The sequence below is a fragment of the Lathyrus oleraceus genome, chromosome 7, assembly GCF_024323335.1.
Source record: "Lathyrus oleraceus cultivar Zhongwan6 chromosome 7, CAAS_Psat_ZW6_1.0, whole genome shotgun sequence".
Taxonomy (NCBI): domain Eukaryota; kingdom Viridiplantae; phylum Streptophyta; class Magnoliopsida; order Fabales; family Fabaceae; genus Lathyrus; species Lathyrus oleraceus.
In genome coordinates, this window is record NC_066585.1 from 448,368,451 (window position 1) to 448,393,210 (window position 24,760).

The 24,760-nt window shown below is 34.7% G+C and overlaps 2 protein-coding genes and 1 long non-coding RNA gene across 4 annotated transcripts; 2 read left to right on the plus strand and 1 right to left on the minus strand.

Annotated features, from left to right (window-relative positions):
• The first annotated feature begins 151 nt into the window (after window positions 1-151).
• LOC127104301 (uncharacterized) lies at window positions 152-1,057 on the plus strand. Its single transcript, XM_051041491.1, has 4 exons — window positions 152-280; window positions 356-606; window positions 681-848; window positions 949-1,057. Exons 1-4 carry the CDS (start codon window positions 152-154, stop codon window positions 1,055-1,057), a joined length of 657 nt encoding a protein of 218 aa, XP_050897448.1.
• Window positions 1,058-11,882: 10,825 nt separating this feature from the next.
• On the minus strand, window positions 11,883-13,926 carry LOC127105641 (uncharacterized). 2 transcript variants are annotated; one of them, XR_007795067.1, is made up of 3 exons: window positions 13,035-13,865; window positions 12,627-12,935; window positions 11,883-12,528 (listed from the first exon to the last, which is right to left on the minus strand). It is a non-coding gene; the product is annotated as an uncharacterized LOC127105641 (long non-coding RNA). The 2 variants fall into 2 exon arrangements; XR_007795066.1 differs by having other exon boundaries at window positions 11,883-12,935; window positions 13,035-13,926.
• Window positions 13,927-16,575: 2,649 nt separating this feature from the next.
• On the plus strand, window positions 16,576-18,066 carry LOC127104302 (uncharacterized). Its single transcript, XM_051041492.1, has 2 exons — window positions 16,576-17,547; window positions 17,638-18,066. The coding sequence occupies exons 1-2, from the start codon at window positions 16,576-16,578 to the stop codon at window positions 18,064-18,066; spliced, it is 1,401 nt and encodes a 466-aa protein (XP_050897449.1).
• The last annotated feature ends 6,694 nt before the right edge of the window (window positions 18,067-24,760 follow it).

A 24,760-nucleotide genomic window follows, 5' to 3' on the forward strand; every position in this document is an offset into this window, starting at 1 on the left:
TTATCAAGTGTATATGCCTTATGTCATGTGCAATGTGGTTCATGTTGAAGATTGTTGGAATTCTTTTCTCACGAATGTGTGTGGGGCTAACAAAATTAAAATTTCAGGGTGACTGGTTTCTTTACAATTATGTATTGAAATTTAACAAGGAATGAAACTCCTACAAATGCAAAAAGAGATGCAAGAGGAGAGAGCTCAAATCCAACAAGGAATGAAACTCCTACAACAGATGCAATTGGAGCTCCGCTCCGAGAGGCCTAAAGAGATGTTTATAAAAGAGGTATGCGTAACTGGATACAATTAATCTACTAAAAATTAGAAAAAAATTAATTTAATTAATGTTCACTTGATACAGCATGTAGAATCTGTGGGTACGAGCACTAACGGAAGTTGCTCAAAGGTTATGACTACTGAAGATTTAACTAAAAAAATGGATGCTTCTGAAGATTACCTCAAAAAGATTAACAATCTCAAGGAAAATTCATTCTCTCTAGATTTGGATCATGAAACAAGTGAACTCTCAGTTTTTATTGATAGGGTGGATCTTAATGAATTAACTTCCGGTATTAAATGGCTATCCACATCTATCTTGTCTTTATGGTGCACGTAAGTATCATATTCTATTGTTAGTTATTTTTTTTATGTATCAAATATAATTAATATTTGTTTCAAAAATTTAGATATCTACATCGCATGTGTATCTCCAAGAATTTCAACAAACTATTTGGGTTTCTCGATCCAAATAGGATACTAGTTCACACAAAACCGGCCGAAGTTATTCAAACATACATACAAAATAAGTTGGATGGAGAGCCAAAAAAATGTTATTTAGGACCATTGCTAAATAGGTAAGTACATGTTTCCTTCAAGGTTTTATCGTTTTTCATATGTTATTTTGTAATATTTAAATTTTATTGATTCTAACACTTTTTTTTTGTAAATTTACAGCAATCACTGGCAATTGTTTGTCATTTGTCCTGAAGATAATATTATTTTTTGGTTTTGTTCATTAAACAGATCTCCTAAGAAAAATATTAAGGTCATATTGGAGGGATAAGAAGCCTAAATAGAGAGATATCATTTATACTAAATTTTTGTACACATAGTCTTTATATTTATAACTTACTTCGTTGACAACTCTTTTATCAGAGCTCTAGAAGGTTATCATTTATTAAGAGGTATTAAGAAGAAGAAGCCTAATTGGAAGAATATTATGGTAAGATTTGTTTTACTATATTGTCGTTTCTTGGAATACTGGTGTGTTGGCTTGATTTTTTAGTTCTTGAAAGATACCATTTATAAAGAGGTATTAAATGCCCATATATCTTGATTATTTATATTATTATAAATGAGATAAAGAAAAAGAAAATTCCGATTTTATAATTGCAAGTGATATATTTGTAAGTTATCATTATAAACATGTAGTATATTTATTACTGAATTGCACTTATGGTGATAAAATTATAGTTGTACATGCTCTGAACCAACTAAAATTGTATGTGTTTCTATGTCGAGTGAAGAAAGTTAGTGTTGGTACAAATTTTGTGAAAAAGGAAAAAAGTTTGTGATGTTGTTGTTTTTGGTGGCTTTAATGTAACTAGGAGTTTATATGCAGGGGCATCAACAAGATAACGGATGGGCATGTGGATATTATGTCATGAAAAATATGTTTGACATTATTGATGCTTGTATTGTTGAAAGATTCAATGAGGTATTTTATATTACATATATTTAATGAAAAACATGTAAATTATTGTTTTAACATGTAGTTGTTTAATTTATTATATGTTTGAACTTGCAGATATTCACAGACACCTCATCATATGAAAAAGAGTCAATTGATCACATCCGACAACTTTGGGCTCAATTCTTTTTGCAAAAGGTTGAAGAGCAAGAGAACCAGGAAAAGAAAGATTTAATGACAAAACAGAAGCGATTAAAAAAAACTTATATATAGATATATTTTTGTTCCATGAATGATTTATTGGTACAAGTTACATGAACAAAGTGGTTGAATTTTTTTCTTACATGAATACAATTTTTGTTGATGTATGACTTGGTGCAAGATTCTAAAGATTAGAGAAATGTTTGTTTTGGTTATTTTTGTTTTTTATTGAATATCCAGGAATATATAAAAATATTTGGTTTAATGAAATTTCAAATAATATTTTTAAAAAAATTGAGATATTTTACACCCTTCATACACAAAATAGGGTGTAAATGTGTTAAAATTAAATGTAATTATAAGATATTTTACATTTGATATATCAAAAATAGGGTGTAAATATTTGTCATTTTACACCCGTTTGAATTATAATAGGGTGTAAATTCGTTTAACTTCAATGTATGTAGGTGACAATTTACACCCGTTTTATATTAAATAGGGTGTAAATGTCCTAAAATTCAATGTATATATCTACCAATTACACCTTTTTTTATCTAAAACAGGGTGTAATAGGTGACAATTTACACCCGTTTTATATTAAATAGGGTGTAAATGTCTTAAAATTTAATGTATATATCTACCAATTACACCCTTTTTTTAAATCTAAAATAGGGTGTAATATATTCTCTTTTTACACCCGTTTTAAAACGGGTGTAAATTCTTCATACATATCTCACCCTTTGAATTTACACCCTATCATAACGGGTGTAATATGTATAAAAAACGGGTGTAAAATCTTCTTTCTGCACTAGTGATGGTTGCATACCTGACATGTCACCTCAGCCATACTTAACGTTTTCTCATCCTAACTAACGGAAAGGACCAAATACTTTAACGAAAGGGAAGTTAAGGTACCAATACTTAACGTTTTTTAATTAGGGCACCAACACGAAACTTTGCTTAAAGTTAAGGGGCCTAAGAACTAATTATGCCTTTAAAATACTATAAAATTAATATACGAATCCACGTAATGAACCTATCAAATCCGATATCTGTGAATCATTGAGACCGAAATGTTCTTCACTTATGAATTTTTGACAATTTTAAAACATGTTTTATTTCTCTTTTCACTCAAAACTTTTAAGGGATATTTCAACATGATATTAGAACAACAATTTAATTTGAATCTTGCAACAAATAACTCCTCCGTATCAAACATCGGGGTGCCATTGACCAAAACTTTGTTTATAGGGTGACTTAGTATTTGAGACTCATAGTAATACGATGAAGATAACTAACTTGAATTATAAGAACTCACATGCACATAGGAGCATGAATTATACTGAAAGTTCCAAGCAAAACTAGTTATTACAAGACTAAATCATCAACATTCATTCAATTCAATTGAATAATAACTGAATCGGATAGGTAACTTAATTTTCAAGTAATGAGCTTAAAAGACATTCTTCCACCAATTTCATACTAATTTTGTGCAAATAGCCTGTATAAAGTTTCACACAAACAAAATTAAAAATTTAACACGCATTCAAAAGTTGAAAATTTATAATCATCCAAAAATAACAGTAGAAAATAATTCATTCTTTTTCAACATAAACATCCAAAAATAACAAGCATTGGCACAATATCACTCATTCTTTTTCAACATCATTAGTCGGGAGCTCATTCAAATCAAAATCTCGAACAACTCTTGACACGCCTGTATCAACATCATGCGTCTGGAGCTCGTTCAAATCAAAGTTTCCAACAACTCTTGACACCGCTGTTTCACATTCGCTCGGGTTCTTCTTCTCCTTCCCCACTGTTTCATCAATACGATCACTTGATAGCAGCACAAATGATTTCTACATCATATCAATATCATTCCCGTTGCTTGAAAGTTTCATCCTCTTATACTCAGGATGATTCAAATCAAAATTCGCAACTGATTCGCGAGACATATCTAATGACGGTAGTGAAGACTCAGTCTTACTAAAATCACTTTAAACTAACTAAGTCTCTTTATTAAACAATTTTGAATATAAACTTAAATTAAATTTTAGATATCTCCTTACATATAGCAAATTAAGATTTGATGGAAGTTACAAAGTAGGTTAAATATATATATATATATATATATATATATATATATATATATATATATATATATATATATATATATATATATATATATATATATATATATATATATATATATATATATATATATATATATATATATATATATATATGGCAATATAATTTAAAAAGATTCAGTCAATAGATATCCAAATAAATTAGATCTAATTAAAAGATATGTAAATAAACTAGATCTAATTAAAATTATCAAACTATATCTTAAAAGAAATACCATTTAATTTTTTTTATTTTTTTTTTAATTCATTTTGAGTGTATCAATCAGAAAAATATATCATTGATTTAATTTTAGGCGTAAAAAATGAGTCCTTCTAAACAAAAGGACAAATTTTATGCAAGTTATTTACTTCTTATTTCATTTCCATTTCCTATTGCGTTATTAATTTTTTCAAGAACCTTAATATAACCTTTAAGTTCCTTTTTTTTCTTTCTAATTTTTGATTTTCCTTATTAAGTCTAACACCAAACTTAAATATTTGTGTATAAGTTAGAATTGTTACCTTGCTATCACCTTCATCATAGGAGGTTTTGAAGAAAACATGTTCTTCTTCGTATGATTCTTTTATCGTTCTTTTAGAAAATACTTCATAAAAAGCTTTGGACGAACTATCAGATATATCTTTTAATATATTTTTCATGAATCTCTTGAAGTTTTTCCCATTGATTCTTAATTTGATGCTCGATATGATGGATCTTTAAAATATCTTCTGGATGTGGACTCTTAGAAAATTATTCTAGATGTTGTTCTCTTAAAAATTCTTCTAGATGTTGATTCTTAAAAAAATCTTGTGGATGTTGACTCTTTAGAGGATTGTTCATTTATTGTGACAGTACTTCCAAATGACACTTCTAACGTTGATCTTTCAATCACTTCTTCAAGTAATAGTTTTAATGAAGATGCTGAGGAAGATGAAGATTCTTCGAATATGCTTGACTTTTCTTCTTCATCCTTAAGTAGTTGGATCGACTCCCTAGTTTCATGATAATTTCCTCCTTCTTGAGCTTTTCCTAAAATTCAACACAAACCTTTATGTACTTCGAATCAACGGTTGGAATAAATTCTTGATACGAATTCTTAAATCTGGGATGTTTGTTAGATACAAAATTTCTAAAACAACTTTAAAAAATTTCAATATTTGAGAACCGTATGTGAAGATGATATTCACTTTCACCTGATGTCTCCTTTTCATGGGTATGTATATTAACTTTCTCTGGCTTGATCTCAAAAAAATCTCCATGAATCATCTCAAGATTGTCCCATACCTCATTGGAATAATTAAAATTAGAAACATAAAATTACTCTCTAGAGCTTAAATTATTCAGTATTAATTAATTAGCTTTATAACCGAGTTATACTTTAATTTTCTTCTTCGGTCCATATATTGCTCGGATTATCTACAACGTCACAATAAACAATGTAAGTAGGGATTAACAAACCATTAGTAACAAAATCCCATAAATCAGAGTCAACAACATCTAAAAATATTTTCATTCTAGATTTGCAAAGATCAAACCTTTCATCATCAAATGATGGATTCATATTGAAGAATTGTTTAGAGTCGTCATTCTGCCTCCTGAGACAATTAGTCTTATAATAGGAGTCAGACTCTAATGTCACTTGTTGAAAAAACGACTCGATTTTAACTGTGATTATAAGATATTAAAATATAACTATGAATAACCCATCAATTTAACACTAAAACTATTTAGCTATAGTTCTAAAGTTACGGTCCAATTATGAAAATGTTGAGTTATAAAAACAGTTAAGTTGATCTTATAAAAAAATAGATATAATGAAGTGGAATAATTAAAAGAAATAAAATCAGATACATGAAAGAATGAAAATACAGCATAAAGAAATAAAGAACATGACCGTAAAGAGACAATGGAAGAAGAAATTTACAAGAAATTTATATAGGTTTGGTCAAACCACTTAACTTACTCTTGTCCCAAAGAATTTCTTCTGGTGAGTTTCCAATTAACGAAATGTGAGTTTTTCATGGGTTATGTTTGTTGGGTCATCATGAGGAGTATCCACATTGGGTCAAGAGCAACACACACACAAGAGAGAGAGAGAGAGAGAGAGAGAGATGTCACATATTCACCTAAAATCTTAAGGTTATAGGTGAATGGATCCTCTCACTTATAAATTTCTCAACCTCCACTTTTCTAAGCAATGTGAGACTTCCAACTCACACTTAATCTCCCCCTTAATTGTGAGTCCATCCACTATGCTCCTCCTCAAGGGAAGGTTATCTCATCCACATAAATTTGAATCGTCGTTGCGGGAACTACAATGGAACACGACGCCTGACCACCACATTGTCAAGAAGACTGTCAATACAAGGAGTCAGTCCCTTAATTGAACCATCGACTTTGATACCATTTTTGGATCATCATAAGGAGCATCCATATTGGATCAAGAGCAACACACAAGTGAGAGCGACATCATATATTCACCGAAAACCTTAAGGTACTCTGATGGGAAAGTAAGACACAATAACATACCAATATGCATCAGATATAAAATTCCTCAGACTTGTAGGAAACTTAAGGATCAACAACAAATATAAGACGAAAAATTGATTAAATAAAGGCACAAAAGAACATCGATATTTTTAACGTGGAAAACCTCTAAATATGAGAGTAAAAACCATAAGTCGTCCAAACCAAAGAAATAACTCCATTATAATCAATTAAGAGTATATGAGAGTCTTACAATGACTCACAAACTAGTTCTAACAACCACAAATCACAAAGCAAACTAGCTTACAAATAAGAATCAAAAAGTTGGAAAATTTCCCAAATCTACAACTTTAGTGCGAAGCAGATAATTCTCAACTTAGACGTTGTTTTGAAATTTTGAACAATAAAAAATTAGATACATATGTTACGAATCTGACTTTCAAATTTGAGCTTGATCTGAATGTTAACGAATTTGGGATCCTCGATTTAGTGAGTCTGGTTGCAGAAGAAAAGGAATGTGTTTCTCTCCTCTTTTCTCTCTTTTGAATCTTTATTTTCTCCCTATCTCTCTCAACCCTAAATTGATCATCTCCACTTAAATAATTGAAATAAATGGGCTAATCATATTTTAGTTTTTCTCCAATATGAATCCAATGGTATAATTAAGAAGATAGGGATCTTCCTATTTAATTTAAGGTGTTGAAGTTATCTGGTTCACACATATAAAGCCAAAAAAAGAAATATTATTAAAGGTTTGGTTGTAGTTATAAATCCTTTGTCATCTAACATTTTTTCTTTACTTTATGACATTTTTTTAACGAAAGATAAAATGAAGTCAAAGAACTCCACAGCCTATACTTGGGTCTTTCTAACTATCTAATTTGGAAAATCCAAAAGAAGATATCTTGAGTACATTTTGAAAGGAAATAACTTATCCTATACATAAATAACTATATTAATTAAACTTAATTAAAGCCATTGTCCATACTATTTATATTAATATTATGAGTCTTTTCATATTTTCAAAAAAACTATGTGATAATATGAATAGATTAGCCCACAATTATTGGTAGGGAGCTTAAAAAAGATGAAATGAATATATGATGGACTAGTTAGAACAAACTTTGCCTTAATAGTAACTAAGAAGAGTTTGGTTTTATAAAAATAAATATCTTATCGATATTCTTTTAGGTAACGTGTGATTGTATTTAAGATGATTTCTACAACGAGCGAGTGAACATGATTATAAATTAGGTAGTGCGCTACATATAATAACGAATAAAGAAAACAACCATTGTAAAATAATTTGTAGGTTTTGGGTTCGAATTCCAGCATTGTCATTCTTGGATTTTATTATTTTGATAGCACTCCACTTATAATAACGGTTAAATTAAAAACCGTTGTGATGTGTTTTTTTAATATATTATTTCAATTTTCTACTAGTCCAAAATTTTCAACATGAATATTTCTGAAATCGTATCATACCTGAAACAACAATACACCCATTTACGATTTGAACTAAACAAAAAACTGTATTACATAAATGACACAATTCCATTAGAAACCGAAAATTGTATTACATATCAATGAGTCAATTCTATTAGGAACCAAAAAATGTATTTTGGATTAGGGGACCTAATTGAACATGAGAGACAAGAGTGGAACTCCTTAAGGATATATTCTTACCCTATGACAGCAACATAATTCTTCAAATTAGTTTAAACTCTTAAGACAAAGATGATAGTCTTATGTGGATGCCTAAGAATGGAAAATTATATGGTTAAATATGGATTCCATTACTTCCATTACCAAACTAACAACTCTAAGCTAGGCAGCTCCAACTATAATAATGAGAAACAAATATGGAAGAAGATGTGGAACATCAAAATTCAGTATCCATAATAAAAAAAAAACTTTCCATAATCAAACAATGCAGAATAGCACAAGGTAGCAACAAGGTTGGAATTGAATTGAAAACACAAGTAGCAAGAGGAGCATATATTCAACTGAAATTTCCAAACAAAACTAGTTAGTTATTATAACATCAAATCATATAACATTCATTCAATAACATAATAACTAAATAGGATAGGTAACTTAACTCTCAAGTAATAACAATAAAAAAGACACTCGTTCTTCTTCACAGTAAACTCACCACTGGACATTCTTCTACCAATTTTCATACAAATTTAGTGCAATTCTGTTTCAACTTAAACATCAAAAAACAACAAGCAGTATATCAGCAATTCTGTTTCAACATAAACATAAATAAAAGAGCAGAATATCATTCGTCAGCAACATCATTAGATGGAAGCTCATTCAAATCGAAGTTACGAACAACTCTTGGCCCCAATTCGTTATGCGATTCTATATCTGCTTTACCTTCAGTCACATTGCTTGAAAGTTCCATGCTCTTCTCAACGGATCCGCGAGACTTATTATTAGAAACTCCATGATGAATAAGATATCTCCTGCTCCTTTTCTTGGTATTATACGATCTTGGTGGCAAATAACTTAACAAGTCAACAGCTGGTAACTCTTCTTGTTGACAAGGTTCCAATGCAGTAGGTGGATGATGAACGGTACCCTTCAAAACCCTAGTCCATGAATATCTTTTCTGTTTGGTTTTATCAGATAAAAAGAAAGTGATCTTGACTGTTTTGTGGCGTTGATGATCGTCATGTATCTGCTTGTTGGAGCGATGACAAGGTTTCTGGCATGGATCATGATGATGATTGTTGTTTTTGTGATTACGGTGATGAGAAAGAGATGAAGAATCCTTGTTATTCTTCATGATGATGATGATAATGGAGTAGAGGTGGAGGGTTTGAAAGAAACAAGAAAGAGTCGGTTGGAGAGTGAAGGAGTGAGTGAGAGAAGTATACAGGAAAACATTATGAGATCTTATTTATAATCAAATCTTATTTCAAACTTGTCCGATAAAAATGCTAATAATGTGAAGTAAAATCTAAAATCTTTTAATCACAATATATGCTTAATTGATCATGTAGAGGATATTTTACAACTAATATTTTAAGAAGATAAAAAGATAATATTAGAGATAAATTTAATAATTTGTTATTAATTGGTTAGGAAATAACACCATCATAAACAAACAGTCACTATCAAAATAAATCCAAGATTCTATATTTTGTTGTAAGGATTCTATTAAAAACAAGAAAAGGAAATTTATTTGTTCTTAATAAAATGAGAAAAAAAAATTGTAAAGTGCTATTCAAAAGTGATACGTAATTAATCTTAATAAAATTTATTTGGGCGGATGAATTAGTTCAATAACATAAACGATTATTTAAGATTCAATTTCAAATTTATTTATATTTATGTATTAAAAATAAATAATTTATTGATATTTATAAATTAACAATTATTTTTAAAAACAAATTATTTGATTTTAAAAAAATAAAAAAATAAAGCATATTTTGAATTATAAATATTCAACATTTAGTTTACTACATGTATTTTGTTTTGTATAATATTTAAAAGATTAACTTAAATGTGTTATTTAATATCATTCGTTCGAATTTGATCTAACCTTTAGCCCATAAATATATTGATTTAAAATAGATAAAAATTTGATTATGGAGACTTACATTGATGTTTGACTATGGAGACTTATACTGATGTAATTAATATCCAATTAAATAAGCTGTGAAATAAGTAACACAAACAAAATTCGAGTAAATAAGAGATAAAAGTAGAATAAAAACAAATAAATAGTGGGAGTATAAAGGGATAATGGTTGAGAGAATTATACTAGAGATTTATAGTAGTTCGACCTAATTACTTGACTCACTCCTCTTTCCAAGATTTTCTTGATAGTAAACGACCTAATTATTTATCTGTTTGAGATACTCCTTAATTTATTTAAAAAATCTCATTTATCTATTTGAGATACTGCTTCATTTATCTGAAAAGTCTCGTCTATCTGTTTGAGATATTGCTTCATTTATTTGAAGAATCTCATTTATCTGTTTGAGATACTACTTCATTTATCTGAAGAATCTCATTTATCTTTTTGAGATACTGCTTCATTTATCTGAAGAGTCTCATTTATCTGTTTAAGATGCTGCTTCATTAATTTGAAGAGTCTCATTTGTTTTAGAGATACTGATTCGTCGATCCTCAGAGAATCTTGTGTGTCCAGTTCAAGACATTGTTCTGCTAATTTTCATAAAGTTTTAGATACAGTTGAGGTATCATTCCATTGTTGGAATATCTCGATTGTGATATCCAAGATATTGTTCTGACGATTCCTAGAGAGTCCTGGTCATTACGATAACTTTCCTTACAGTACTTCTCACTACATTCATTCTTTACATATCGAAGGACAAAATTTGGGTCTTTTCGTATTTAATTATCTTCCACCATGAATGTACGAAGACTTTTGTCATTCATACCTTTTAGTTTATGGTAGTTAAATAGGGGCAACTGTCATATCCCAATTTTGTCTAAGCATTTTAAAATTTTCATTTAGCATTCGTAACAAGAAAGCATATGGCACAGACTAGGGACTTGGAGGTCCACCGGGAGGAAGAAACTATAGTTTTCTTATTGTCACGGCATATGTTCAACAGATCATCATGACCCTGATTTCATCTTATCTCTTCACATTGTTAGAGTGGTACTGGCCTATATCTAAGATTTAAAATCCGTCAATATTCTTTAAAATAAAGAGGTCCTTTCCTGTTTCCTTAAGGGACTGTATGGGTCATTACTAGACTAGAGTTTGATAGTCATTACAGTGATTAATCGTGGGGTCAGACATTTGTTTAATCATGAAGGCACATCATATTAGGTTCATAGCATTATTTGTGTCATTTCTAAGCCATTTAAGAATATGCATTGCATGGGCCTGATTTTGTCTGGAAGCATGGCTTAGTATACAAGTACAAGGCCAATTTTGTATAATTTCACGCATGGAATGTGATGTGTGGACGCCAGTTGAAGGGAATACAAGTTTAAATCAAAACCTCGAGCAAGTTTTATTACAGTGTCATATCAATAAATCCATAAGCACTATCCATAAGCATGATTTCTTGCAAGCAAAAATTAATGATGCACTAAGTAATCCATAGTCCTAATAAACATCACATTTAGTTTGGAGCATTTCTTACATTAAATCATCATCTTTCTCACCTAAGTTGAATGAAATACCACAAGCTAATGATAAACGACTTAAGGTTAAATTTATGGTTTTCCATTTTTTAAACCATCTTTTTTATGGGATGTAAGCGGAGGAGTCTCACCAAGATTAAATATTAAATATCCAATGTTTGCATTATGAGATTGTAATATAGAAACAAGCAAGTATCCATGGATTTCATGTACAATGTCATTTGAGCATTACTACAAGCGATTAACCAGGATTTACTTCATTGAACCACAAGTTTTGGTTAACAACATGCTTGTTTCAAATTCCTTACTACAAGCTAAATTACAACATGGTTGTTTCATATTCCTTACTACAAGCTAAATTACATAACAATCAAGTCAAACTTCAAACTTGCTCCCCTTTGCACCCAGTTCTACATCCATTTCAACAGGCCATTACGCGCTCATTTCCCAACAGACGAAACACGACGAAATATGACCTGTAAAACAAAAAAAGAGACATCATAGATGACCCAAGGAAGGTCTAAGTGCGAAGAAGAATGCCTTATTTCAAAACTCTGAAACATGAAAGTCCAAACCGTCCAAAAGTTTTGATCGACTGCAACTTGTGACAAATAAACCAGAACAACAGAAACTAGTTGATATTAACATTGCTCTGTGAATATGAGACACTAGAAGAGAATTGAAGTCATAAAGATGGACCGTGTATGGTTTTTTGCATCCCTGAATTATTACCATTGAACTTTTCAAGTAAGACAGAAGGTTGTGTTTAGACGTCTGAAGGAAAAGGAGAGGGTAATACCAAATATCAAAAAAGTACACCATCGCAAAACCAAAATCATCCATAAGCCTTGGACTACGCGGTGAAAGCCTATTAGTGAGCATCATACCTAGATAAAAAAAAACATGCATCAGTAAAAATCATTATGGGACCACACATTCTAAACATAAACACAATTTCAGATTATACTACAGACAAAATTGATACCCATCACACATTTGGTCCCCACGAAATCAGAAGAAAGATTCGCTCTAACCGATTGGAAATCCTTACAAATTCTTACAGCTAATGCCTACACGTTTCAGAGGATTTTCCTTTGAAAAATTATCCTCAAATTCGCATGTGTGAACACTTGATTTCCCTCTTATAAAAGGACACGTCCAATCATTGAATAAAGGGAGGAGGATACCCTACTGTTACCCTGCTGAAATCTCATACCAACCCGTACCTAAAGCTCAAAATACCAAGGGTGACTCAAAGTTTATCATCAAAACTCTGAGTAAACCGAGCTAAGCCCTGAAAAATCAAATTAAGTGCAGAAGTAAGAGGAGGGAGATACCGAAAACTAAGCGAAAAAGGAGAAGAGCTCACACACAGAATCGAAAAGACACTTACTTGAGGTAAAACTTGTCGGAGTCTCTCCGGAGTCGCAAAGCTCCGGCGACATCATTCACCCTTTTATTCAACCTTTCCAAGGCATTGCAGCTCCATGTAGTTGCCGATTGAATGTATGATTTGATGATTCGTTGCTTATTCATGATTGTTTGAGTTATGTCTGGATTATTGTAGATTTGTAAGAAGCTTTGCGAATTTTGGTTTGAGTTGGTTATGTTATTTGTTTTGTTGTGGGTTTTGTTTCTTTTTGTTGAAATCGGAAATTGGTTTGCTCGGATCTGTTGAGATTCTGATGATGAACACCATGAGGTGTTCATCTTTGGTTCTGGAATTTTAGGTGTTTCGTTTTTTTTGTTTAAATTGGGCTTTGGTTTTGTTTTGTTGGAAGACGATGAATGGATTGCAGTTTGCAGAAGAAAGTTTTGTTCGGTTGAAGTGTGTAGGTAGAGAGAGAGAGGGAGTGAACGAATGAGGTGAGGTTTTCTTTTTTCACTGTGTTTGTTTTTCTGCTTTTATTCTAAGTCGTACCAAGTGGTGAGATGGGGATACATGTAGGTAACTAATGATGCATGTTGTTTTCTTTTATTGCATTGCTTTTTCTCGAAATCATTTATGGTAGTGGTTGGAATATAGACCTTCAGTGGTGAACTAGTCATTTTTGTTTCGTTCCTCCACGCGTCTGGTCGGTCGGTGCAAAGAGTTTGTTTGACTCCCTTCTATATTTGGGCCAGATCCGAGTTTGGGCCTTCTTGGAGGGCCAACCCGGTGCATTTTCCCCTTTTGGGTTGTATCCACTATTGCATTTGGGTTGGATCTAGTTTAGATCCTTTAGCTTATTTTCTTTTCTTTCATTTAGTCATTTTCTTGTTTTATTTGTTCATAGAATTAAACTAATTAATTAAATTTCTGATAATTATGAAATTCTAATTAGGTTAGTTAGGCAATTACTTTTGTTTTTATTAAATCAACATGATAAAAATATGTTAAATTCAATTTATTAGTTAAAATAGAGTTAATTATTTCTAGCCTAGATAATTGTTCTCATTAGGTTATTCCTCTACAATATCATGCCCATTTTTCTTATTCATTTGAATAATATGCTTCGGTCATGAGATATGATCACTCGTATTCGTCTAAAAAGTTCAATGTTTGATGCTTGTGAAAACTCTAACCTTAAGGTAAACCTATCAAAATGTTCAAATACGAAATCTTTGGCCCAACACCAAGTGATCTTTCTCAAATCCGACTAAAACCTTACCAAATTCAAATCCAAATCATTTTTATTAATGTACTTCTTACAAACTTTTAATTCTAAATTTTAGATCAAAAGGGGTATAGTAAGCGTCCGCTTCACTATCTCTCAAGTCTTCGAATAATTGGCGTTCGCCATATTGCTCGAATTCTCGTCGTCTAATTAAAACCCTAAACTACAAATTCAAATCGCTTTCCCTAAATCAAATAAAATTTCTAAAGACTTTATTTTTATAATTTAAATTTTAGATGAAAAGGGGTATAGTAAGCGTCTGCTTCACTATCTCTCGAGTCTTCGAATAATTGGCGTTCGCCATATTGCTCGAATTCTCGTCGTCTAATTAAGACATTAATCATACAAAATTCTAATCATTTTCTCTAAATCAATATGAACTCCTAAAGACTCTCTTTTATAATTTAAACTTGGAATGAAAAGGAGTAGAAGAAGCGTTCGCTTCACTATCTCTCGAATATTTGAACGATTGGTGCTCGCCATATTGCTCAAACTTTCGTCGTCTGATTAAAATACTATAAATAAACTTGGATAAAGGAATAGGTGGTGCACACCTCATTATTCTTCGAGTAAGCAGGTGGGAAGAGTTCACCTCAGTACCGCGTATATTCGATATCCGCAAACAACTTTCGATAATAGTTTGAACGAAAAGGGAATAAGAGTCGCTCGCCTTATTATTCCTCAGAAGATTAAACGATTGGTGTGCACCATATTTATCAATGTCTCGTCGCTCTTCTTCAAAATACCAAACATATTAATTCAAACTTGTCACCCCTGTGTGATCAAAAAAATCTTTTAGTAAAAGAACATTGTTTAATCCTTTCTAACGCACACAACAAACTAGTGCTTAAGCCTTCGCCGAGAGTAGACAAGCCCATGTTTAGCCTTTAGAACGCGATCTAAACAGTCGTTCATTAAAAGACACCAACCAACCGTAGTTCCTCGAACTACGCATGCTCTGACTTCCTTATTGCACCATAAGGATACGTAGGAACGAGATTGCGAGATCTTGGCGAGCACACTAATAAAAAACCTCCCTTTTCTCCCTTCTGAGGTTTTCATCCATCTATATTAACAATCTTTATCACTCGAAAAAAACAAACAACATTTAAGTTAACATTCAAATCGCAAATTAGAACTAAAAGGTTCCCGTTGAGTACAACAGACGTGAGGGGTGCTAATACCTTCCCCTTGCGTAATCGACTCCCGAACCCGAATATGGTTGCGACGACCATTATTCTATTTTTAAAGGTTTTATCAATATTTTCCTATTCCTCTTTTGGAATAAATAAAGTTCGGTGGCGACTCTGTTCGAACAATTTTTTTCGCGACCATCGCGTGGAATCGTATTTTCTCGAGATGCGACAGATGATGACTCTGCTGGGGAATTTTAGCTCCAAGCTAGAGAGAGTCAAGCCTAACTTAGTTCAATTTGTGACGAATGTTAAATTACTGGTTTTCTTCATTATTTGCTTCTGTTTATCTTGGTGTATTATTTATGCTATGTGACTTATTCTGCTATTATATTGGATGATCTATGGTGTTTGACACATGTTGTGAGATAAGCTTCCTACCCGAGCTTTTAGAAGAACTTAGAACCCGGAGTTGTGTAGTATTGAACCGAGGGGTATACACCTCGTTGGGACAATACGAAGGCTCCACATAGAGTAGATCTGTCCGGAATTTCCATCACAATATGGTTAGCCCATTATTGCAAGGAAACTTTAAACACGATCCGTGACTCTAGAAACCTCACCTTAAACTGAAGTTCGTCTTCATGATTGGCGATTGTGTAGTATTGAACCGAAGGGTCTACACCCTGTTCGAACAATACGAAGATCCCACTTAGAGTAGATTGATTCATAACTTCCATCTCGATGTGGCTAGCCCATTATTGCGATGGAATGCTGAACATAATCCCTGACTCTAAGTTCTTGTCTTGACAACGAAAGACCTTAGAGTTATCCTTTTTGTGTGGGGTAAAGAACATAGAACCACCGTGTAGGGTGTACCTGTGATATATATGAAACTTGGATCCCTGTCATTGCATAAACATCATATTGCATTCATTATGAGCATAACAAGATCATTTAGACACTTTCTATTTTCAGGGAATTTCAAAATTTTAAGTTGATTAAGCATTCGAGAATAGATGGAGCCAGGAAAGAGAAAAACATTCCAAATCAAATTCAAAGTACCATGTGTGAAAGAGTTCATTGCATTCAGAGATGGTTGACTAATATTCGTCGATACGCGTTCACGCTAAAATATAGGAAGATGCTACACTTGTTATCTGTACTAGTACAAAAGGATGATATTACCGCACTAGCCCAGTTTTATGATCCACCACTCAGAAGTTTCCTCTTTATTGATTTCCAATTGGCTACGACTTTAAAGAAATTCGGGAAAATATTGGACTCTCCTAAACAGAAGAAAGGACCTTATAGGGGACTGGGTCAAATCCCAAAACCCAAGGAGCTAGCAGAAGTATTGGATATTCCAGTTGAAGATCTAACCCCTGACATCAAAATTTGGGGAAAGGTACAAGGAATTCCTCAAGAATACTTGGAGAAGACTGCTCAAATCTTCGCCAAGGCCCAGAAGTGGGAAGCCCATAACACTAATATGGCATTACTCATTCTTGGATTAGTGTTATTTCCTAATGTGGAAAAGCTGGTGGATGTAGCAGCTATTAGTGTGTTTTGGGTCGTTAAGGTTAAGAACGAAGATCTAGTGTCGGCACTTCTGGAAGATGTTTATCACACCTTGCACTTACGCTTCGAAAAGAAGGGGGGATTGATGTTGTGTTGCATACCGCTCCTTTACCAATGGTTTGTCTCTCATGTGTTCAAAGATTCTGATATGGTTGAGAGGATTGATGGATATGAGTGGTCTCAAAAGTTGGTAGGACTCACAGAAAATTCCATTATTTGGTATCCTCATGGTTTGAACGTGCGAGATGCAATTACTAGTTGTGGAGACTTTCCGAATGTACCATTAATAGGGTCAAAGGGTTGCATTAACTATAATCCAGTTTTAGCGGTGAGGCAATTGGGTTATCTTATCACATACAAGCCAGATGACCAGTTGTTGGAAGGTTTTGTGTTTCATGATATGGAAGACCCCATTATGCTGAGGAGGGTTGTCCAAGCCTGGGAAAAAGTTCGTTTTAAGGGACAAGACAAAGGAAAGGGCGTTATAGGAGATAGAGAACCTTATTACCAGTGGGTCACAAAGAGAAGTCAAGAGGTCAAGCTGACATTCATCCTTGATCCTCCTACTTAACCTCCACCACCAGAATATATCCTTGTCTCTATTGAGGAGGTGGAAGCATTGAAGGCTACTATAGCGAAACTCGGGCGAGAAAATGAAGAGTTACAAATCAGCCTCCAACAAGTTTCAAATGAAAGAAATGAGATGAAGTGGGAACTGGAGCCGAAAAAGGCTCAACTAGAGGCAACTGAGGAAAAGGTTGATAAAGAAGAGCACAAGAGAAATAAGGTGAAAGTGGGCATAGAACAAGCTGACCTCTTCTTAGAAACTATCAAAGAGCAGTTGAAACAAGTTGAGAAAGAATGCCAAAAGAATAAGCGATGGTGGTTACGAGCAACAGAAGAAAAGAAAGAAGTTAGAGAGGCATTAGAGGCTAAGATACATGATCTTACTATCTCTCTTAACAATGCTGAAACCCACGCGGAGCACGTGCGCCGACTCAAGGAAAGAGCCCATTTATGCTTGATCATATATGGAAATTGTTCAAGAAACTAAACCCATTTACATGCCTCTTTAGGTGGCGGTCAATGCTTGATTGATCTCATCGTTTCCTCATCTATATGGAATCCTTTGGAGCTCAGAATAAAACCTAGAAAAATAACACAATCCGTGCAACAGACACATTCTTCCAAATTTGCAAATAAATTTTCTTGTCTTAGTACTTCCAAAACAGACCTTATATGATGACAATGATCTTCTAAATTTTTGTTATAAATTAAGATGTCATCAAAATAAACAACAACAAATTTTCCCAAGAATTCTCTCAAAACATGGTTCATTATTCGCATGAATGTGCTTGGTGCATTGGTTCAGCCAAATGGTATGACCATCCACTCATATAATTCATATCTTGTTTTAAAAGTTGTTTTCCATTCATCACCCTCCCAAATTCTTATTTGATGGTAGTCGCTTTTTAAATCAATTTTTGAAAATAGGCATGCACAAAATAATTTATCAAGCAAATCATCTAACCTAGGGATAAGGTGTAACACCCTTCTAAAATACCCCAATATTTAATTAAAACAACAAAACATAAATCAGAGTAGATATGCAATTTAAGGGTGTCACACTTGACACTTCACACCAATCATCAAAATATCCTGTCATGCTCATTTATTTAATCAAAACAAACCATTGCATAACTCGCAGCGGATAAAATCTAACAACATTCAAACATGTAACACATCACATGTAAAGTTGTTCAACAACCAAAAATGAAAACAAGGTAAAACATCCCGTCCCGATGTTACATCTACCAGAGCATGACCCACTAAGGAACTACACTAGACTCCAAGGACTAGCTTCTACTCAATCACTGCTCGTTACCTGAAACATAGTTGTAAGGGTGAGTTCCTCAATCGATATAATAAGCATTATAAAATATCATGTAATGCTAAGTAAATTAACACATTTCATCACCCTAATCATATCACACATTCAACAACGGTAACATCAACTCATAATCATCATCATACTCAACTCAACACAAAACACACATATAATATTGGAATACATCCATTCATATTATACGCCATACATACATTATGAACTGAGACTCCATGCATGCGGTACCGACTATTCGTGAACATATAGTTCAACCTCACCGATCAAATCCAGATACGGCTACCAAGCTCACTAGTCCCACTCATTTGAGACCTAGTGACTCACTCACTAATTCCTCACCATGGGAATTAGCTACCACCCCAAGGGCTATGATATGCACGCTAATCACCTAGCATGCAAACATCAACAACAATCCACAATAGTCACTCACTAATTCCTCACCATGGGAATTAGCTACCACCATAAAGGCCATAATATGCACGCTAACCCAACTAGCATGCCAACATCAACAATCCACAATGGATATATGCTCACACTCTAAGCCATAAAACAGTCCATTCCACAATAGCATACATAATACATACATTCACAGCATTATGCATATCATCATACATCATCAGCATATTATCACAAAATCATATCATGTCATGCCAATTAATAATCACAGTATTAACACACTCTACTAATACCTACACTGCTCAAAAACAACGGGAAATGATCCCTACTATATCATACATCAGCTAAATCACATCACTCAGCTGAAACGACCAAAAACTGCACAACAACAGCTCAGAAAAATCACAATTCTGCCCATACGCGTATGCCCCATGCCCATACGCGTATGGCCCATCTCCTGACCAAATCCCATACGCGTAACACCATCTCATACGCGTATGCTACGCGTAACACCTCTCCCATACGCGTACCAACAGAGACAAAACTACGTTAGAAACATCATCTTCTTCATCCATACGCGTATTGCCTAGTGCCATACGCGTACCAGACCATCTCATACGCGTATTGCCTAGTGCCATACGCGTATGACCAGAAACTAGATTTCCAGATCTGCTATGGTTTTCTCTACCACGAGATTCCTCAGATCCAACCTCCCACAGTCCAATTTTACACAGTATTCGTTCATATCATCTAACACGAATCATACCCTATTCGATTTCACAAATTCTAACATTATTACATCTAATTCCTACGAATTTCCTTCAATTATAATCCAAATTTCGTTCATCCAAAAGTTCACAATTTCATCATGCATCATTCCAATTAGAGTCAAATCAATGGTTTATCACTACCCATTACATGTTATCCCATAATACCCATTAAACGATGATAAACCCCCCTTACCTGAGTTAATCCGGCAATTGATTCTTTGACCCTCAAGCTTTTCCTTTCTTCAACCCTTGTTCTCTTGCCCTTTGCCCTTTTCCACTTTTGAGTCGTTTCTCTGTTTTCAGGTGAAAACCTCTTTTTACCAAATGGGACTCTTTTTACTGATTCCAACATTATATTCCAATAATAATAATTATAATAATAATCCCCTAATATTCTAATTATTTAATTAAATTAATAAATATACTATTAACTTAAATTAAATAATTATCATATTTTATCGGGGTGTTACAACTCTCCCCCACTAAAAGAGTTTTCGTCCTCGAAAACATACCTCAAGCGAATAACTCAGGATAAGACTCCTTCATCTGACTCTCAAGTTCCCAAGTCACATTGCCACCTGCTGGTCCTCCCCAAGCTACCTTTACCAAAGCAATCTCTCTACCCCGCAACTGCTTCAACTCTCGATCCTCGATCCTCATAGGTGATGTTTCAACAGTCAGGTTATCTCTCACCTGTACATCATCTACTTGGACCACATGCGACGGATCAGGAATGTACCTCCTCAACTGAGACACATGAAAAACCTCGTGCAAATTCGCAAGTGACGGCGGTAAAGCGATACGATAGGCTACCTCCCCTATCCTCTCCAAAATCTGATAAGGACCAATAAATCGAGGTGTCAACTTCTTCGACTTCAAAGCTCGACCAACCCCAGTTATCGGAGTAACACGAAGAAACACATGATCTCCCTCTTGAAACTCAAGTGACCTCCTCCTCTTGTCGTGATAACTCTTCTGACGACTCTGAGCAATCCTCATCTTCTCCTGAATCATCTTAATCTTTTCCGTAGTTTGTTGAACAATCTCCGGTCCAACCACAGCACTCTCACCGGACTCATACCAACATAAAGGTGTCCGACATCTCCTACCATACAAAGCTTCAAACGGTGCCATACCAATGCTCGAATGAAAACTATTGTTGTAGGTAAACTCAATCAAAGGTAAATAACAATCCCAAGCACCTCCCTTTTCTAAAACACAAGCCCTCAAAAGATCCTCTAGTGACTGAATCGTCCTCTCAGTCTGACCATCAGTCTGCGGATGATATGCAGAACTCAATCTCAGCTTAGTTCCCAAAGCCCTCTGCAAACCTTCCTAGAACTTCGATGTAAATCTAGGATCTCTGTCCGAAACAATACTCGACGGAATACCATGCAAACTTACAATTTTCTCGATATACAACTCAGCTAATCTCTCTAATGGATAATCCATTCTGATCGGAATGAAATGAGCCGATTTTGTCAATCTGTCAACAATCACCCAAATAGCTTCAAAATTCTTAATTGTCCTCGGTAAACCAGAAACAAAATCCATACTGATACTATCCCACTTCCACTCTGGGATAGTCAACGGTTGCATTAGCCCAGACGGCTTCTGATGCTCAATCTTTGACTTCTGACAAGTCAAACAAGAATAAACAAAACTCGCAATTTCTCTTTTCATTCCTGGCCACCAAAATAACTTTTTCAAATCATGATACATCTTTGTAGCTCCAGGATGAATACTCAGGCCACTACGATGTCCTTCCTCAAGAATACTCTTCTTAAGTTCGGTAACATCCGGAATACACACCCGATTACCAAATTTCAAAACACCATTCTCATCAACTCTGAATTCACCACCTTGACCTTGATTCACTAGAGTCAACTTATCAACCAAAAGCACATCGGATTTCTGACCCTCTCTAATCTCATCCAGAATACCACTCGTTAACTTCAACATTCCCAATTTAACACTATTGTGAGTACTCTCACACACCAAACTCAAGTCTCTAAACTGCTCAATTAAATTCAATTCCTTAACCATTAACATAGACATATGCAATGATTTCCGACTCAATGCATCAGCCACTACGTTTGCTTTACCCGGATGGTAATTCAAACCAAAGTCATAATCCTTCAGAAACTCTAACCATCTCCTCTGTCTCATATTCAGCTCTTTCTGATCGAACAAATACTTTAAACTTTTATGGTCACTGAAAACCTCAAATCTTGAACCGTACAAGTAATGCCTCCATAACTTCAGAACAAACACCACAGCTGCCAACTCTAAATCGTGTGTCGGATAGTTCCTCTCATGAACCTTCAATTGTCTCGAAGCATAAGCTACAACCTGCTTATTCTGCATCAAAACACCACCCAAACCCAACAATGAAGCATCACAGTAAACCTCAAATGGTTCCGACGGACTTGGTAATATCAGAATAGGAGCAGTAGTTAACCTTCTCTTTAACTCTTGGAAACCTTCTTCACATTTTGAGTCCCAAACAAACGCTTTCCCCTTTCTAGTCAACATCGTCAACGGTAACGCCAACTTAGAAAATCCCTCAATGAATTTCCTATAATAACCTGCAAGTCCAAGAAAACTCCTTATCTCAGAAACTGACTTCGGAGCTTCCCACTTAGATACCGCTTCTATCTTAGAAGGATCAACAACAACACCACCTCTTGAAACCACATGACCAAGAAAGCTAACCTCTTCTAACCAAAATTCACACTTGGACAGTTTAGCAAATAACTTCTTTTCTCGCAGAACTCCTAACACCACTCTCAAATGTCCAGCATGCTCTTCTTCAGATTTCGAATACACCAAAATATCGTCAATAAACACCACAACAAACTTGTCTAGGTACGGATGGAAAATCCTATTCATATACTCCATAAATACCCCAGGCGCATTAGTCACACCAAAAGGCATTACAGAATACTCATAATGTCCATACCTTGTTCTGAAAGCAGTCTTCTGAACATCCTCAGTTTTCACACGTATCTGATGATATCCCGATCTCAAATCTATGTTGCTGAACACACTCGCACCAGCCAACTGATCCATCAAATCATCAATCCTCGGCAAAGGATACCGATTCTTGATCGTCACTTTATTCAGTTGCCTGTAGTCCACACACAACCTCATAGTACCTTCTTTCTTCTTAACCAATAACACTGGTGCGCCCCACGGTGACACACTCGGACGAATAAATTTCTTATCCAACAGATCTTCCAGCTGACTCTTCAATTCAGTTAACTCAACAGCAGACATACGGTACGGAGCCATCGATATCGGCGTAGTATCAGGTACCAAATCAATCGAGAACTCAACTTCACGCTCTGGCGGCAATTCATTCACTTCTTCAGGAAACACATCAGGAAAATCACACACCACGGCTAGATCGCAAATCACCAGTTTATCTTTAGCCTCCAAAGTCGCTAACAGCATAAACAACTCTGCCCCATCTGCTACTGCCTCATTCACCTGCCTTGCTGATAGAAACAAACTCTTTCCTTCCTCAATCTCAGGAAAGATCACAGTCTTATCAAAACAGTTGATATAAACTCGGTTAAACACCAACCAGTTCATACCCAGGATAACATCAATCTGCACTAGTGGAAGACACACTAGGTCCATCCCAAAGTCTCTACCAAAAATACTCAAAGGACAATTTAAACAAACTGAAGTAGTAGTCACTGAACCCTTCGCAGGAGTATCAATCACCATACTTCCATGCATCTCAGATATCTCTAATTTAAGTTTCACAGCACAATCCAAAGATATAAAGGAATGAGTCGCACCTGTGTCAATAATAGCTACAAGAGGAAAGCCATTTATATAACACGTACCTCAGATCAAACGATCATCTGCAGAAGTCTCAGAACCCGATAAAGCAAAAACCTTGCCTCCCGACTGGTTCTCTTTCTTCGGCTTAGCACACTGTGGACTGATATGACCCACCTCTCCACAGTTGAAACAAGTCATAGTCTTCAACCGGCACTCTGCATCCAAGTGACCACCTTTTCCATACTTGAAACACTTCTTCTCATTACTGGTACACTCATGGATACGATGTCCAGCCTGACCACATCTGTAACACTTAGCAGGGGCACTGGAGTCTCCCCCACTAAGCCTCCTCATCCCACTCTGCCTCTGGAAACCTTTGCCAACTGCATACGGTTTTCCACGATCATTCTGATTCTTGCCTTTCCTATCAACCCTCTGCTGATAGCTCTCCGCTCTGGCCTTGGTATCCTGTTCAAAAATCCTGCAACAGTCCACCAAGTCAGAAAACACTCTAATCCGCTGATACCCAATAGCCTGTTTAATCTCGGGACGTAACCCGTTCTCAAACTTCACACACTTTGAAAATTCCCCAGTAGCCTCATTATAGGGAGTGTAATACTTCGACAGCTCTGTGAACTTAGCAGCATACTCAGTAACAGACCGGTTGCCCTGCTTCAATTCTAAGAACTCTATCTCTTTCTTTCCTCTGACATCCTCGGGAAAATACTTCCTCAGGAATCTCTCTCTGAACACCGCCCAAGTGATCTCAGCACCCCCAGCAGCTTCCAACTCAGTGCGGGTAGCAACCCACCAATCATCTGCTTCCTCTGACAGCATATGCGTACCGAACCTGACCTTCTGGTTATCGGCACACTCAGTCACTC

Excerpts from the sequence above, each read along its gene's own strand:
- LOC127104302 (XM_051041492.1), top strand. The coding sequence starts at position 16,576 with ATGCTACACTTGTTATCTGTACTAGTACAAAAGGATGATATTACCGCA. Across the intron at positions 17,548-17,637 it reads TCACAAAGAGAAGTCAAGAG|GCTACTATAGCGAAACTCGG; the intron begins GTCAAGCTGACA and ends GAAGCATTGAAG.
- LOC127104301 (XM_051041491.1), top strand. The coding sequence starts at position 152 with ATGAAACTCCTACAAATGCAAAAAGAGATGCAAGAGGAGAGAGCTCAA. Across the intron at positions 281-355 it reads AAGAGATGTTTATAAAAGAG|CATGTAGAATCTGTGGGTAC; the intron begins GTATGCGTAACT and ends CACTTGATACAG. Across the intron at positions 849-948 it reads TTAGGACCATTGCTAAATAG|CAATCACTGGCAATTGTTTG; the intron begins GTAAGTACATGT and ends GTAAATTTACAG.